This window comes from Anopheles nili, chromosome 2 (genome assembly GCF_943737925.1).
Source record: "Anopheles nili chromosome 2, idAnoNiliSN_F5_01, whole genome shotgun sequence".
Taxonomy (NCBI): domain Eukaryota; kingdom Metazoa; phylum Arthropoda; class Insecta; order Diptera; family Culicidae; genus Anopheles; species Anopheles nili.
The window spans coordinates 76,073,950-76,090,297 of record NC_071291.1 but is presented as its reverse complement, the minus strand read 5'-3'; the positions used below and the strand labels follow the sequence as shown (position 1 = coordinate 76,090,297).

Sequence of the window (16,348 nt, the reverse complement as noted above, 5' to 3'; positions counted from 1 at the left end):
GGAGGAGATTCCGGCTCGGGTTATAATTCAATTTGTAATTCAGCCCGATGAAGAAACGCAATCCTTAGGGTTGGGAGGCAACATTTAGAGCAATTGATTTGGCTGATGCGGATAAGTGTATCAAGCGTCATTAGCCGGGGCAATTAACGGGGGCTCACATCGTTAAGTCAGATTAATCAGTCAGATCGCTGTTTCTTGCGTTATTCGAGGTTGTTTTATATGCATATGTGTGCTTATGTTGCTGGCTAAAACCGTGACATCGATCTTTTAAAGAAAATATAATTGCTGAACTAGAAATGATGACTAGACTAGATGATTGCATAAATATGGCATATTTTTTTCATAGAAAACGATGTAATCACTTCTTGGAAACGACAAATTAGAAGTTAACCGTTCTTTCGAGGAATTTGGAGTGAATTTCTGAGACTTTGTCGTACCTTCGGGAAGCTGGCCAGAGGTCCAGGTTGGCAGATCATAAAAAAATCCATTTGACGCCCGGCCCTCGGCTCCGACCGAGTGGAAAATCTGCCCACTCTGTATCCCCGTACCAACCAATTCGGATCACATTTTTTTACTACATTTCCCTACCAGCGCGATCCCGTCTAGTCAAGCGCATAAATTATGTCACAAATCGCCCCCGGACTGGCAGAAACTTCTCGGAGTCGTAAAACAATCAGAGCACCCGCGCACCCGCTGCCTCGTCCATCGCCACCCGGAGGGTCCTGGACGGTTCGGAAGGATCGAGCCCACGATCGAGCGGCCTAACAGAGCGCAAGTCGCCATGCTGACTTTTTGCCATTTTACGTATGCGCAACCGGCCATCAAGGTGGCGAATGTGTTCGTATGCATGTATATTTTTTTACGATCACATTTTCGCACGATTTTCGCCATCAAACCCAAGGACAGGCGAACACGCACACGCTCCTGCCGCTCGGTCGTAAAAAACGGCTACATAATTTCTGCTCCTCATGCTAATTGCTCCATGCTGCGTTTTGTTTTCAGAGCCCTATTTTTCCCCTTCTTCGTTGCCATTCTCGACCATCCATTGGCTATGGCCTTGCTGCTTATATCACTTTCACCGCCAGATCGGTTCCCATCGGCCAGAGTTGAAAAACGTGTCGGGCAAATTGTTTTATTTCCCGCCCGGAACCCCCAGGACCTCGCAAGAGTCCGCTCCAGTTTGGTCCGGTACCGTTTACTACCCAGGACTGCTGCCCGATAGGACTACCTGTCTTTGTGCCGGGTTACCGTTCGCCGGAAACCTAAGGACCGTCATTGAGCGGTCGCATCGTCCTGACAGGCAAGAGGTAAAATGTGGTGCGCTTTGACAGAAACATTGATTCCATCATAACTCGCAACGGGCGCGTCCATGGTCCATGGCCCGGAGACAGAGATAAAAAAATAAAATCCCACGAATTACGAAAAAATGCATTCAATTTTAAAGTAGGCTGCTAAAAATGGCACCATAAAGTTTTGTTATATTTGTTTTTTGTGTGGGTGTGCGCTCATTTATGATTCAACGACACACGCTAACGGTTGCTGCATGACTACTGCTACCTTCAGCTCGCAGCAAGCCGTGAGAAGTACCCCAAAGGAATGTCTCCTGGTGGGCGGCGCCCTTAGCTGCTTTCTCCGGTGAGAGCCATGGATGCTATGTTTGTTTTTTTGCTGCTGCCTCAGAGACAGAGATCGTAAAAAAGTTGACGCTAAAAAATGGCTTTTCGGTTTGTTTTTTATGCTACTATGTGTATAGTGTTTTTTATGCCACGGGTGTACCCCTTTCGGAGATCATAAAAAATACACCGAACCAAAATCCGTCCTCAACGAGGGGTGAAAGTAAAAGGAACGTGCCGGGTCGTTATTGGTGGCGTGGCTACCGTTTTGAACGAGGGGGAACCGTTCTTCGGGTCAGGCAGGCAGGCGGTTTAGAAGGGTGAAAAAGGGGTTAATGACGATGGATATTCTGTCGGTAGGCGGGACAAATTTTCGGGAACGTTTAGAGGGGAAATATGGAGAACAAAATGGCCGCCAAGAGAACGTGTGGATAACTAAAGTTCAACATATCTTAGACATGTGGAGCGTCAGTACTACATTCGATCACAAAAAAATCTATATTATTCAGCTCGAAGATAGCCTTCCAACCGTTCAACGAAGGTATAATTTACTGCATTTTGGAATAATAACATGCTTAGGTAATTCGTGCGAAAACAGAATAACAGAAACGAATGAACGGTCGGTTAAAGGATCTCCTCGGTGGTTTGTTTTGAAAAGGATCAGTTGTCAATCGTACCGTGCCTCACAATTTACCCCTTTTATGACTCCTAAACGCTCAATTTCCTCAATTTGGCAAAATATTTATACCACAACCCATTTACGGCACGGCCCTACAACACACCTAACCCCCACTTAACATGCGATCACAATGCGGTGCGGTTTTTCATCGATCGGAAAAAGGGTTCCCGTTCGCACGCCACTTCAAATCTAACGAATAATTTGTTCCCAATCCAATTTAGGGGTTCTGTCAAGCAATCACTCGAACACCACTTCAACACAGTGCGCTGTGTGGGTGCGATTGTTACTGAAGAGACGAAAGAGACCTACAAAACAACAAACAAGGAACCCACCGAATACGGAAGGGTTCCCCGAACGTCGACCCTAGCGTGGAAGGGTTCCGCTGCCATATGAACCGACCTACTTAACTCCGGACACCAAACCAACCACGACCGAATCCATCAACCGTCAAACAAAACGTCACTCAACGCGAAGCCAGGTCCGTCATCTGGCATTGCTTTGAACGGGGTAAACAGCGAAGGACAAACGTCGAAGACGATGCCACGGAGGATTTTGGTTTTTGCGCTACGACCCCGGGCCCAATTAGTGGCGCCGTTAGGAAATCGATGCGCCCGGGCCGGAGCACGATCGATTAATCATCGTCCGTTGCCGGGCCGGGTGAAAGCTTCCGGAAAATGCCTGGTGCACCAGGCGCGTCCCTGGCGTGTCCTGTCTCATTAGGGGATGTCAAAGCCCCGTGACGTGACTGCAGATGGATGATAGGCGGCCCACGCTCGATCGGCAGCCTCTGGGCTTAATCGTATTTGCATAAGACGCATGTCGACGTAGGCCTTGACGGTTGGCGCATAATCTTTCGTTTACGCGGCCACTTCATCCATCTACATGAACATTAGGGCGAGCGCGATGCTAACGAGCATCCCTTCGTTGTGGTCCGCAACCTCCGCGGGCTCAGATAGCGCCTTGACCGAGACGAGTAATTTAATGATAATAATGTCATCCCCATCGGCCGTACGTTGGCTTCCTGCAGGCCTATAGTGACCCGAACGAGTGCGCTGCATAGTAAATATTTGCCAATCGAGGCTCCTTTCTGAAAGGAGCGAAAGGTCAGCCGATGGTGGATGACATCCGATTACAATTCTCCCATTTTACGCACACTCGGGACATGCGATAGGCAATTACTTGCGTCCTGCCTGGCGCTAATGTGTGTTTCGGTCGTTTTGCGTCCCACAGATACTTGAGACAATGGGTTTTTGGCACGTTTTTCTTGGCGGTCGAATGGTAGAACGTACATTTATTTGGACGTGAATACTGCTTCATACTCAATGATCCTTTTCCTGGCGAATCCTGCCAGAAACTATCCTGTTCGGTTATAAAGATTTTTCCTTCACATCCATTTCCCGTATCCAACAAGCTGCAATCCTGTTTGTAAGCCTATATTTAGTAACTTTTTTGTGTCTCTTCGCTCTTTTCCTTCCCGCCTTCCTGCGTCTCGATCGTCTTTGTAACGCAAACCGCTGCACTCCACCGCTACAAGATTATTTTCGAGGCTATAAATCATGAGTCCACCATCCATCTGTGGAAAAAGAGCAGCATCCTTACAGGCGGTGAGATCCGTGATCCGAGATGGGAGAGGAACACATTTATCTTTGCGTCCTAGGCACACTTGGAGAATATCCTTTTAGTGCGTTTTCCGCTGCGGTTTTACATCGAAGATGTCAAATTAACTCACTTTCCTGCGGGAGATGGCTTGCGGTTGATGATAACAACAACCGGATCAATGCTTTGAAAGAGATACATATCACTGTGTGTAACTAATGAAAGCCACCGCGTTTCTTGGAGGTCCAGAAAAAGAAGGGCAAAATCACATCTACAACGCTTGTGTTCGTAGAGCAAACATATCACAAATGTAGTCTTTTTTTCTATTTTTCGTCGAGATGAAGGAGAAAACAAACCCAAACCACCAGCTGGTCTACGTTTCCAAGGCGAACATTAGCTGACGTTAAAAAATCGCACTTGCGCCTCATCCAATCTAAACGACTTCATCATCACGGGTCAGTGTCGGACGGTGGTCTTCCAGAACACGCTTCTCGGGGCCAGACAATCGATTCTCGGGGCCGATGTGCTAATCAGTGAAAGTGACAACACTTTAGTACAACCTTGGTTGGGGCGTAGGGTGCGAGTCCACTCGATTATCGAATGGTATAACACAATCAGGAAAAAATGGGAAAACCAAGCATAGTTTTTCGCACTTTCACTCCATGGTAGCACCCGCTATCGGGGTTTGATAAATGGACCACTCTTGACGGATGCGTGCGAGAATATGAGCTTAGTGGGTAAGCGACAAAAAAACCCCACTAGGACGAAAGAAGGATAAAACAATACCGTTTGGTAAAAAACCGAATCTAATGGGCAGAATCGGACTAGTGGTAAAAAAACGGCAGTGTCCTAAACAAATGGCCTTCGTCTGCATTTAGGCGAGCGTTTGGTCGATCGGGGCTGTAAATCGACCGTCGTTAGGGGATGGATTGAGGACTAAATTTCGACCGAAGATGACCACTGGTTCTAGAAGCCATTGGCGACCAAAGTTTTTGTTCGCAGTGCGCCATGACGGTGGTTTGCGGCGGCCTAGGCGAAACCACCCGAAGAAATCCTTTAAAAAAGGCCTCCCCTTCCCGAGGCGAGTACATGTGACTGGTTGGTGTTGGGAAGAACACGAGGCTCGAAGAAAACTCGAGCCATATGCCCGGAAAAGCCTACGATGTGCAGCCCACAAAGAAGGTACAAACGACGTCGCATCTGCAAACGGCAACACCGAGTGACGTCGCCACCAGTTCCTGCCACGCATTAATCCTTTGCCGAGTTGAGGTTTCCCGTAGACCGGGAGGTGCTTCTGGGGCTTCCGCGTGCTGTCGAAAACGAACAACAAAAAACACAGACGAAAAGGTTTACTCGGTTTGCAGTACGCCTTCAGGCTAATCGGCTTTACACCGTTGCGTGGCCGCCGCGAGGCACCGAGCCGCTAACTAACGGGCTCAGCCTCAGGTGGACATCGAAACCCTTCAACCGAGGTCGGCGAGCTCCGAAATCCGATTCTCGTCCTCGTTTGAAACAAAGCGTACACCGGCAGGGTGACGTCGAACCAAGGGTTTTTCTTTCGCTTGAGCTGGAGTTCTTTGCCGCCTGAGTCACGCGGCCTGTAAGAAAAAGGATTATACAGCCGTACAGGCGTATTGTCATTGAGGTTCGGGTCTCGGCTCTTACGAGAGCGCGCGGATCTATTTGTTTTGGCAATTGCCAACGAAAACAGTTCACTTTTCACACCATGCAAGGCTGCCTAGTCCGTGGAGGTGAGTGGAACTCCGGGAGCCTGCTAAGCCGCGGCTCATCCGCTCTCAGCCCCGAGGAAAGGTGCCGCATTTCGCACCGAGATATCACGCGCCCAAATCCCAACCTGTGCCGGTGTCGGGCCGGCTTGGAAGATATCGATCTTGCTCTTCTCGCGCCGGAGGAACAGATCCTTTACCCGAACCGAAGCGCTGAACCGTCTTTCATGTGAGGCCGACAGGGACGGCGGCGGGTTTGAGTTTTGCATAAGCCACCGACCGTTTCCACGAACGTTGAATATTCAGGCGACCGTGTCAGCCATGCGCAACGGTTTCCAACGGCCCCGGGTGCCAGGATGGTTTCGATTTTCTTTCCTTTCTGTGGCTCTGGGGTTTGGAGTTTTCTTTTCTTTCCGTCTCCTTGGCCCATAACCCCGGTCTCTTCAGGTCCTGGCACATGGAAGGTCCTGGAGCACGCCTGGAAAGCAACCACATATTGCTCGCATTTGCGCCTGTGGTATGGGCAAAAAAGGCACCAGCTAGCGGAGAGCCCATGAGGAAGCACCGGCAGCCACACTTTAACCGACAGCCGGTCGCGCGCGGAAAGGATACGATCGTCGCCAAGGGAAGCAACAAAAAAGCAAACGAACGGGCGACTCGCCAAGAGGTCAGCAGAAAAGGTCGCGATGAAACTGGAGAAGTCTTCCGCCACTGATGGCGACACAGAGCTTCCCTGTGAGCCGCGTGTTTTCCGCGCGGGATGTGACGGAATCTCGCTTCTTATCCTTCCCGGGCGTCCAAAGGAGACGCAACTCGCCCGAAACCACCGGATGCACCGTCGGGAGGGATTGTTTTAGTGGCGGTATTTTTTTTCGCTTCTATTCGTCTGCAGCGTATTATTTTGGGTGCGACACTCGGCTCGTTCTACACATTCCCCGACACTTTGGCGTTTCCGCCGCACGTTACTGGCTCGAGCCTCGGGAGACCAATTTGAGCTGATTATGATGCCACTTCCGGCAGAATGGCCCAGTTGAGGCTCCAGCCCAGAACAGTATGTCGCGGCGTGTATCACTGTTTTGTCGCCTTTTGTGGTTGTTTTTTTTTGGAAATCCGTTACCACTCCGTGTTATCAATGGGTGTAAATAGTTTTCCGGTTTCCGTATCCTTTGCAGGATGCCGGGCAATAGTTGTGCGTCTCGTTTCATAGTTAGACGACGTTTTAGATGGAGGAAAATATGTGCAACAGATCCTTTTTTACCCGAATAGTTGAAAACTAATCCCTATAATCCTTATATTCCCGAGCCTGGCGATTTCCAACACGTGGCGATGTTCCCGAAAAACCTGACCAACGCTGTTGAGAGAAAATGCACTGCTCGACCCCGGAGCTGCGATTGATTGATTGCTTCGCTTCCTGGGCCCATTTCCTATCGTAGGAGTGTTGTGACACGGCTGAAAACGCAAGCTCAGATGCAAACGGAAATACCATAGCGCCGGCTGCTTACGAGCCTTGAACCGTTGGAAATATTTCCGCTTGGAAAATCACTCCATCACTTGCGCCATAACAGAGGTTATAGCGTTATATTTTTTTATGTGGCATAATTTAAATTTTCTAATTTAATTTTCCTTAAAACGATTTACCCACCGATGACGCGGCGCAGGATGCAACAGGGGTTCGACATTCACCGCATTCCGATCACTTGTCGCGCAGATGTTGGTGTTTCCCGGGATGGGTTTCCATCCGGCGTGGCGTCTTCGTTCCTTCGGCGACATTTGCTTTGGAAAAGAGTGATTAAATAGTTAATTAAAACGAAATAAGTCTCCTTTTGGACGGGGTGCCCGGAGCCGCCGTTTGTCGGCATTTTCGTTACATTTCCTCGATTTTCCCGTGTGGTCATATTCGGTGTGCGAGAAAAAGCCTTTTTATTATGCCTTTTTTCCCATCCCGTGTGGTTCGAAAGGTCCGCCACATTTTCCCGGCAGCGACAGGAGATGAAAATAGCGTTCGATCTGATTTTTTGGGCATGACCGACTTCGGGTCATCATAACATGGGAGCCTTGCCTGAGCCGGTTCGGGAAAACGCTAACGCAAACACGAAAGAAAAGCACATTACACGGTCCGATAGACGGCTGACAAACACGTCCCCGCATACCCCGGGTGGGTTATTTTCGAGCGGTTCGCATGGAAATGTGAGTCTACGGTCGGCTCCTGGCGACCCGGAGCCTGTTGCAGGATTCCCACGCACCGCGTAACCATGGCAGCCCGGTTACACCAGCGCTTGCTTCGATGCCCTTGGCGTGAAGTGACACTTTGGTGCGCTCGTTTGTCGCCTTCAGGCCTGCTAGGATGCGCAGGCGGCCACGAAAGGGATTGCGATAGCAGATTTTCGACCACCCTAAGGTGGGGAGAGAAAAGCTGGCGATCTTACACGTTCACCCATCGACGCCGTTCGTCATTCATCGCGCGTACTTCGAGACCCCAAGCCGTGTCCCAGGCCGCTCAAACTCAATTATCTGCACCGTTGAGAAGGATTCGAGCTGATGGTGAGTAATGTCTCCGATAAACGGATCTAATTGACGACCTTTCAGCAGAACGCGCGGAAGGTGAAGGTTAGCCGGCAGCTGTAGCCGGGAAAGCTTTGACTCGCGCGCGAATGATTTTCTATTCCTGGCTACATCGCCACATGTCGCTTTGGGCTCGCCGGCGAGGAAACAAGTAACTGATCCTGCCGGAAATAATTGTGGGGGTAGCCAACTAAATGTCACGTCCGGGCGTATGTGAGTGCGTGTTCCTTTGAGCTGTTCCAAAATTTGTGTTTATTTTGAGTAAGATATGCTACGATTGAATTGCTTTAATTAGAAGCTGTATTTGCGGTAAGAGAGAATGAGTGGAAAATTTCTCAATGGAGTTTTTGTAGAACCATGTCCAATGCATACTTCAGACAGTTAGCTCGTTCTGTGAATGCTCACTCTCGCATGGAACGCAAATGGAAACCGCATATAACAAGATTACATTATTTTGCTGCTAGACTCAGGTATAATCCGTTTTCATGCAACACAGTTATTCCGTTTACTTTCCAGAGGTCACCTCATGCAACACCTCATTCGGCACGCTTCCCATCGCTCTCCAAACCTCGAGTATCGTCCATCCGTCAGTGACACCCGACGCCAGCCACAGGATACTTATCAAACGAAAGGGAAAACGCACGATAAAAGGCTAGCAACTCGGCTCAAGGCCGGCTACGGGTTCGACATAAAGGGAAAAAATCAATAAAAGTGATCATCAATTTTGTTAAATCTCCCGACCCGAAGGATCCAGCCGAGTGTTATCCTTTCACACATTCTACACGCAACGAAACCATCTGCCGTTCCCGTCTCCAAGGCGCTTCGTCGTGACTTTGCCTTTGCGTCCATGCCCTTTTCATCCTTTCGGGGCTTGGGTTTTCCCGTTGGCGTGTCTTGGATCCTCTGAGGTTTCATGCCTGCCCGACGCCTGATGCGCTGTACGTCTTAACACTCCACCTTCCTCTTGCACAGTCATAATAAATCATTAACTCTTCCTGGAAACCCGATCGCAAAGTCAGGGTTACGCGATTTGGCCATTTTTTTCTTTCTCTCTCTGTCTCTATCTCCGCTGACTTGTGATGGCCTGATAATTAATTATCCTAGCGAAGGAGATCTTCTCCAGAGGTGCCCGGTCGTAGTGAATAGCGGGTTGAGAACGAAGAGCACATCTCAAGAGCCACAGGATTTCCGACGCGATCGAATTCCGATCGCAAGATCCTCTCGAACAGATGAAACTCATCATTACGTGGCTAATTTTTTATTGCCTTCTCCCTGACATTTTTCGAGACCGGCGTCTTCTGATCCGTTTCGTAGGAGTAGACTTTCCAGTTTTCAGTTCACATTTTTTCGCTCCTTTCTTCGTGCCATAAGTCGGTTCCTTCTCGTTGCGTAATGAGTGTGGAAGTTTCCGCTGATCATGCGTTGACTCAAGACACTGGAAACCAACCACCGGGCACCAACCCTGAGCTGCACCGTGGTGAAACGGTAATTTATGGTGCAAAAAAGGGATGCATCTGTGATTTCGAAATTGAATTGTCCCGACCCGCTCGGCGCTAAGCGCTCTAGATCCCGCTTCCTGCAAGGATGCTAACGAGTTTCGAGCCCGACATGTTGGAAAAGCGTTACGTATGGCCGCCTGAATGACCTCAAGCGGCCTGTTGCCAGTGGGTACGATCGCAACAGGGAGCATCGCATCCTTTCACAACGCTTCTGCGAAGGAGTGCGAAGGATCAGCCCCGGAAATCAGCATGCCACCGGAATAGACGACGCCGTAATAAAACGGGCACGAATCGCACGCACCGTGGAAGGATTTTTGTGCTTCTTTGAAGTCACAAAAACCAACCCCAGGCCATATAACAGCTCGATAATCGGTAATAATGTGCCATCGGTTGGCCGGTTTGCCGGATTCAACCGGTCAGCTCGTATTCGGCCATTGTGCAATATGGTCGGCTTCCCGCTGATTCAACCCTCCCCGGATGCTGGTGGACAATGGTCGAACCGATCCGCCACGGAAGGGTTCAGCCGACCCAGTGATGTCCTGTCGAATTGGCAGCAGCTTGCGTAACCCACTCCCGAGATGGGCCGGAAAACCCTTACCCCGGGGGCAAGAGTAGACCGTCCACTGCCGACGAGGCGTTGTTCGTTCAATCAATGGGTGAAACGAACGACGAAAAGGGATCTGATCGAACGTGCACAACTGGTCAGCGGAGCGCATGGGACGGACGATGCCACCGGCCTGAAAGGGACGTCCATTGCACGTGAGCATGCCTGGATCGGGGCACATTTTTGAAACCGTTTTTCGATCCCTTTTTTGCGTTCCATCCAGGATGCCTATGGGTCAGGGTTTTTGTATGGACACCCCACTGTTCTCCTGGTCTGGGATGGGTCATTAAGCGACTGCTCGGACGGTGTCCTGCCCGGTCGGCGAACAATGTGCAAGAGTTGCACATTTTCGTGTTCGATTGTCCGAACCCTCGGTGGATGAAGCGGGCCTGTTTGTTAAGTCGAAAGTGTTCGACCGAGGGGACAAGATTTATGTCACAAAACCGGACCGAAATGGACGCTTGGCTAGCAAAAATTTCGAAAAATGTTCGCCATTGTTTTCGAGCGTCCTTGCGTTGCTTTTGGCGTAATAACAAGCAATAAGGTTTTTTAGTGTATATTTTAATCGTAATATCAGATACAATAGCTCTTATATGTTGAATTTCCGGTAAAATTGTAACGATTTATTCTTTGTGAATATCAATATCGCTCATACAGGGTTGATCACCTGCGCCAACATCGACGAAGTCCTGATACGGAATTAAATCTTCGTACGGTGCCACATCTAACATTTCATCTCGGACCCGCTCGACCTCTTTGAAAACGCGTAGTAGATTTTCCCCTGCGAGTTTTCGCAGATCCTCGCGCGTCCAGGGCTCATACGTAGTACCGTTCGCGTATGCGCCATCGGCGAGCAGATCGAACAGGTCGGGATACTTGGAAACATCATCCAGGCCCACAGGTACGGAATCCACTCCGTCAAAGTCTCCACCCAGCCCTATGTGATCTGGACCGGTGACGCTTTTGATGTAGTTAAGATGATCTACAAAAGAGGAGAACGCATCACGAGTCATTAGCCAAGGCTAGGACAGGCCAACCTGATCAACACTTACTGATCACATTGTCGATCGATCTTCCTCCGATGAAACCGGTGTAAAAGTTCACCATGACGATGCCTTGGTTGTCGATCACCTTCTTCAGCACGTCATCTTGCACGTTTCGATGGTGCTGGAATACGGCGTGTGACGACGAGTGGCTGAAGATCACTGGAGCCTTCGTGTGCTCGAGCACATCCACCATGACTCCGTGGCTCACGTGAGACAGATCTACAAGCATTCCAAGACGGTTCATCTCCCACACTACATTTCGACCCCATCCGGTGACGTTTCGAAGCGTAGCCGCCGGTTGATTATCGATCGGTGATGCATCAGCCCAGGGTGTATCACACGAGTGCGTCAGGGTCATATATCGCACGCCAAGTTCGTAGTACATGCGTAGTACCGCCAACCGTGAATCTATCGAGTGGCCACCCTCTACCGCAATGAGTGAGCCGATCTTGCCCTCAGCAAACGCCTCCATGATGCCCTGCGTGGATGTAACGTACTTCATGTGCTGCGAGTACTTGCGCACCAAGCGTTTGATGACGTCGATCTGTTCCAGTGTCCGCTCGACCGCATCCTTATACTGATTTCCACAGCTCACATACGCCACCCAAAATTGCGCCCCGACCTTACCAGCCTTGAGCCGCGGAATGTCCGTGTGACTGCTCGTCGAAGGACCCCACACTGGATGCTCCTTGAGGTTGCTGTTCAGCTCGAACTGATTGATGCGGTTGCGTTCAAAGTTGTACAGATTCCACGGCAGGTCGTTGTGGCTGTTGGATTACGAGAAGAGTTGCACGTTACGTTAGTACGCATCGCTCATTTACATAACGCCTATTACACTGACCCGTCAATCAAAGGCACCTCGTCGAGCACTGTCCTCCCGAAAAGCTGGTTGACTTGGGGCGCCACGTTGTTATCTACGTCGGTATTGGTCGCGATTGGTACCGCTATCGCGACGGCCAGGACAGCAAACAGTATCAGGACACCCAACGTTAGCGTTTTCTTGTGTGCCATTACTGCAAGTAGACGTTTAAATGCGGTATTATCATAGCTTCATAATGCGAATTAGTACTGCTGTAATGCCTGTTCTCGAACGCCATCACGCATTAGTGCCATGTAACTTTGCATCACGGTCACCCGTCATGACGAAGCAACTATGGGTTGCTGTACGACGCCAGAGTTGCCTAGACAACCACGCGAAGGCACTATGATTACATCAATCTAAGCAATTCACACTATTCAAAACCTCGAGGCACAATCATTTACGCCAGTTCACCGCTTGTTGACGTGAGTAAGCGAGTTCCGGTCCAGATGTGTCACCCACGCTTGCTAATTACCTCTAGAGTACCAAGGCATGTTCTGCTCTAACGTTCCGATGCTCGCAACAACCGGGCCACTACTAAGCCCGTTCGATAGTATGTCGCATTGTTTTAACCCCACCGATGACCAGCTGAGCGGAGACGTATGATAGCAGCCATAAAGCAATTATCTCGCTATTCATCCACTGCGATAGACTTACAATCGGACGCCACTACAAACGCTCCATCACCGGGTAGCACACGCCAAATCAGGCGTCGTGACAGACAAGTATCTGAGCGATTACGGATCGGCAGTAAAGTGATAGGGAACACAACACCCGCATTCGAATGGGAATCGGGATTGCTAGTGTTCGATAAGCGGTAGATCTTTCTTATGACTGTGACGTAAAAGAAAACACCATCGTTTCTGGTTTTTCGTCGAAGGTGAAAGATTTTTCCATGTTTTAATTCTTATGGATGTTCATGTCCGTCATGCATGGCTGCTCGACGACGTTGGCACGCTCAAACTCCTCGAACGGGATCAGATCCTCAAACGGGTCCTGGTCTAGGAGACTGTCGCGAACACGCTCTACCTCACGGAAGACTCGCAGTAGATTCAAACCGGCCAGCTTCTGCAGATCCTCCCTAGTCCATGGAGCAAACGTTTCGCCCGAGCGAAGTGATCCCTGGGCAAGCAGATCGAACAAATCCGGATACTTTGAAACATCCTCGAGGCCCTCTGGCGTCACCGCAACACCGTTGTAGTCACCGCCAAGCCCGATATGGTCGATACCGGCCACAGAACGGATGTGGTTCAGATGCTCTGAGAACCGAAGAAAAGCAGCACTTTTAGCTCGATGGAATCCCCCAGACGCTTCATCCCACGTTCTTCACTCACTGATAACATCGTCGATGGTATTTCCCCCAACGAACAGCGGATAGAAGTTGACCATCACAATGCCCTGCGTCACAGCGAGCTCACGTAAGATATCGTCCTGCACGTTTCGATGGTGTTCAAAGACGGCATGAGCCGAAGAGTGGCTGAAGATGACCGGTGCCCGGCTGTATCGCAAGGCGTCCCGCATGACGCCATAGCTGACGTGCGATATGTCGATCATCATGCCCAGTCGGTTCATTTCCCAGACCACATTCCTGCCCCAGGATGAGAGGTTGTTCAGCTGCACTGGTGGGCTCACGTCGTCCACCGGAGATGCATCGGCCCAGGGTGTATTACATGAGTGTGTCAGCGTCATGTAGCGAACACCCAGCTCGTAGTACAACCGCAGCACCGACAACCGCGAGTCGATGGAGTGGCCACCTTCGACAGCGATCAGAGAGGCTAGTTTCTTCTCGCGGAACGCTTCGATGATGCCGTCAGCGGAACCGACGTACTTCAGGTCGTTCGGATACTTCCGGATGATGCGCTTCGTGACGTCGATTTGTTCCAATGTTCGCGCTACGGCATCCTTGTACTGCGTGTCGGCACAACGCACGTACGCCACCCAAAACTGCGCTCCGAGCTTACCCTGGCGCAATCGAGGAAGGTCCGTGTGGCTCGTGTTGACTGTAGACCATACTGGGTGCGCCTTAAGGTTCGAGTCCAGATGGAAGTTGTTGATCAGGTTGCGTTCCACGAGGTATATGCTGAATGGGAGATCGTTGTGTCTACAGAGGATGAGATGATGATTAGTCATTCAATTCTTTTCACTTCACCGAAAGAAACGATCTCTACCCGTCAATTAAAGGAACCTCATCGAGCACATCCCGTCCAGCAAAACCAGAAATCTTCGGTGGAGCATCATCGTACGTGTTTACCACGATGATCGGTACCACGATGGAACAGACCGTGATCACTGTCGCGATCACACACGCTATTAGCAGCTTCTTGTTGCCTAAAACTAACCAGTAGAAAAATTTTAAAAATGGTTCCACTACTGGTGACGTTGAGTACTTACTCGTCTGAAGAAACATTGCTGCGTTGATGAAATGTATGCTCTTAGCCCCACGGAATCAGCCCACCGACTGAGCCTGAAATTTGGAGGGCGATCACGACTAATTGTTGCACACCTGTTAGGATGGATTAGATAGCACACTCATACTGAGTAGCAATTAATAACCCCCTTATGATAACGCACTGCCATCCATTGATAATTATTGGTTTTGGTTTCGTTTTCATTCAAGCACAAACCTTCGAGGGTTATGAATCAAAACAGGAAGGGTTGATATGTCGGAGAGAGGTTTATTCACTCCAAAAAGTAATCAGAATCTTCATCCTCAAACGGTTCCTCGTGTGAAAGTCGTTCTCTCACTTGTTCTACTTGGTGAAATACGCGCATAAAATTCAGTCCAGCTAGCCTGTGAAGTTCGTCCTCTGTCCACGGTTGAAAGGATTCTCCATCGGAATATTTGCCACTAGCAAGGGATCTGAATAACAGCGGAAGCTTCGATACATCTTCTAATCCTTCAACCACGCCATCGAAACCGTCAAAACCAGTGCCGATTCCTACGTAGTCTGCTCCCACCTTTTCACGAATGTAGTTGAGATGTTCTGAAAAAGGAAAATTAGCAGTTTTCAACTGCAGCTGGCGGGATACCACTTTACTCACCAACAACGTTATCTACTGTGTATCCTCCCAAGAGTTTTGGGTCAAAACTAATCATCAACAGTCCACCTTGCAAGGCTAGCGTAATTAGCACGTCCTCCCTCACATTCAAATGATGCTTGTTGATCATGTACGCTCCTGCATTGCTGTAGATTACCGGTGCTTGGCTGTAGCGTAACACATCCAGTGCTGCACCATAGCTTGCGTATGAAAGATCGACGATCATACCTAAACGATTCATTTCCCATACCACCGATCGCCCCCAAAGTGAGAGATCACGTTTCATGCTAATACTTCCAATGTCCATCGCATCGACGATCGAAGAATCGATCCAACTGCAACAATTCTGTTCCGACGCTAGAGACATGCACCTGACACCGAGCATATACAGCATTCGCAGTAGCCCAAGTTTGGAGTTGATCGAATCTCCTCCCTTAACTGCGATCAATGAACCAATTTTGGCTTGAGCAACGGCGGCTACTAATTCATATGAAGTCCTACAAAGGACAAGATCCTGCGCGTGGGTTCTGATCAGTCGAAGCAGGGTGTCGATTTGCTCCAGCACTATTTGTACTGTTTCCAGTGGATTCGCCGTGCAGTTCGCTCCAACAAACCACATTTGTGCGCTTACATTTCCTTCACGAAGTCGAATAAGATCCGTTCGGCTGGTATTTAGTTTTCCCCATGTTGTGTGTTTTTTCAAATCCCAATTAAGGTCGAATTCTCGCAGGCTGTTCTTCTCGTGTTTTGCAATATTCGCCACTAGATTATTGTGTCTTAAAAGATTACGTTAAATAGAATTAAGTTTCATATCAATAATATTCTCAGCTCACTTACCCTGCTATAAGCATTTGTTGTTGAGGACGGGAATCGTCACTAAACATGTTTTCTCTAGGAAATACCATGTCTGCGATGTAAAGATCATTTCGCAAAAAAATTGCTAATAAAATTGAAGTAATGACAAGCCCCAGTATCGGTAACGTATGCCTATAAAGGACTAAAAAAGAATACAATGTGTAATAATGCATCTGTGCAGTAAGAATTAAAAAAAAATAGAATATATTCGAAATTATACTGGAAAATCGAAATATACCACTTTTAGTACAATGGAGGAACAATATGTG

The 16,348-nt window shown here is 49.2% G+C and overlaps 3 protein-coding genes across 3 annotated transcripts; all 3 read right to left on the bottom strand.

Annotated features, from left to right (window-relative positions):
• Positions 1-10,890: 10,890 nt before the first annotated feature.
• On the bottom strand, positions 10,891-12,337 carry LOC128720181 (dipeptidase 1-like). Its single transcript, XM_053813834.1, has 3 exons — positions 12,168-12,337; positions 11,333-12,093; positions 10,891-11,262 (listed from the first exon to the last, which is right to left on the bottom strand). Exons 1-3 carry the CDS (start codon positions 12,335-12,337, stop codon positions 10,904-10,906), a joined length of 1,290 nt encoding a protein of 429 aa, XP_053669809.1. The 3' UTR covers positions 10,891-10,903.
• Positions 12,338-13,085: 748 nt separating this feature from the next.
• Positions 13,086-14,592, bottom strand: LOC128730177 (dipeptidase 1-like). Its single transcript, XM_053823208.1, has 3 exons — positions 14,354-14,592; positions 13,520-14,286; positions 13,086-13,444 (listed from the first exon to the last, which is right to left on the bottom strand). The coding sequence occupies exons 1-3, from the start codon at positions 14,590-14,592 to the stop codon at positions 13,086-13,088; spliced, it is 1,365 nt and encodes a 454-aa protein (XP_053679183.1).
• A 272-nt stretch (positions 14,593-14,864) lies between these two features.
• Positions 14,865-16,108, bottom strand: LOC128730176 (dipeptidase 1-like). Its single transcript, XM_053823207.1, has 3 exons — positions 16,062-16,108; positions 15,228-16,000; positions 14,865-15,169 (listed from the first exon to the last, which is right to left on the bottom strand). Exons 1-3 carry the CDS (start codon positions 16,106-16,108, stop codon positions 14,865-14,867), a joined length of 1,125 nt encoding a protein of 374 aa, XP_053679182.1.
• Between the last annotated feature and the right edge of the window lie 240 nt (positions 16,109-16,348).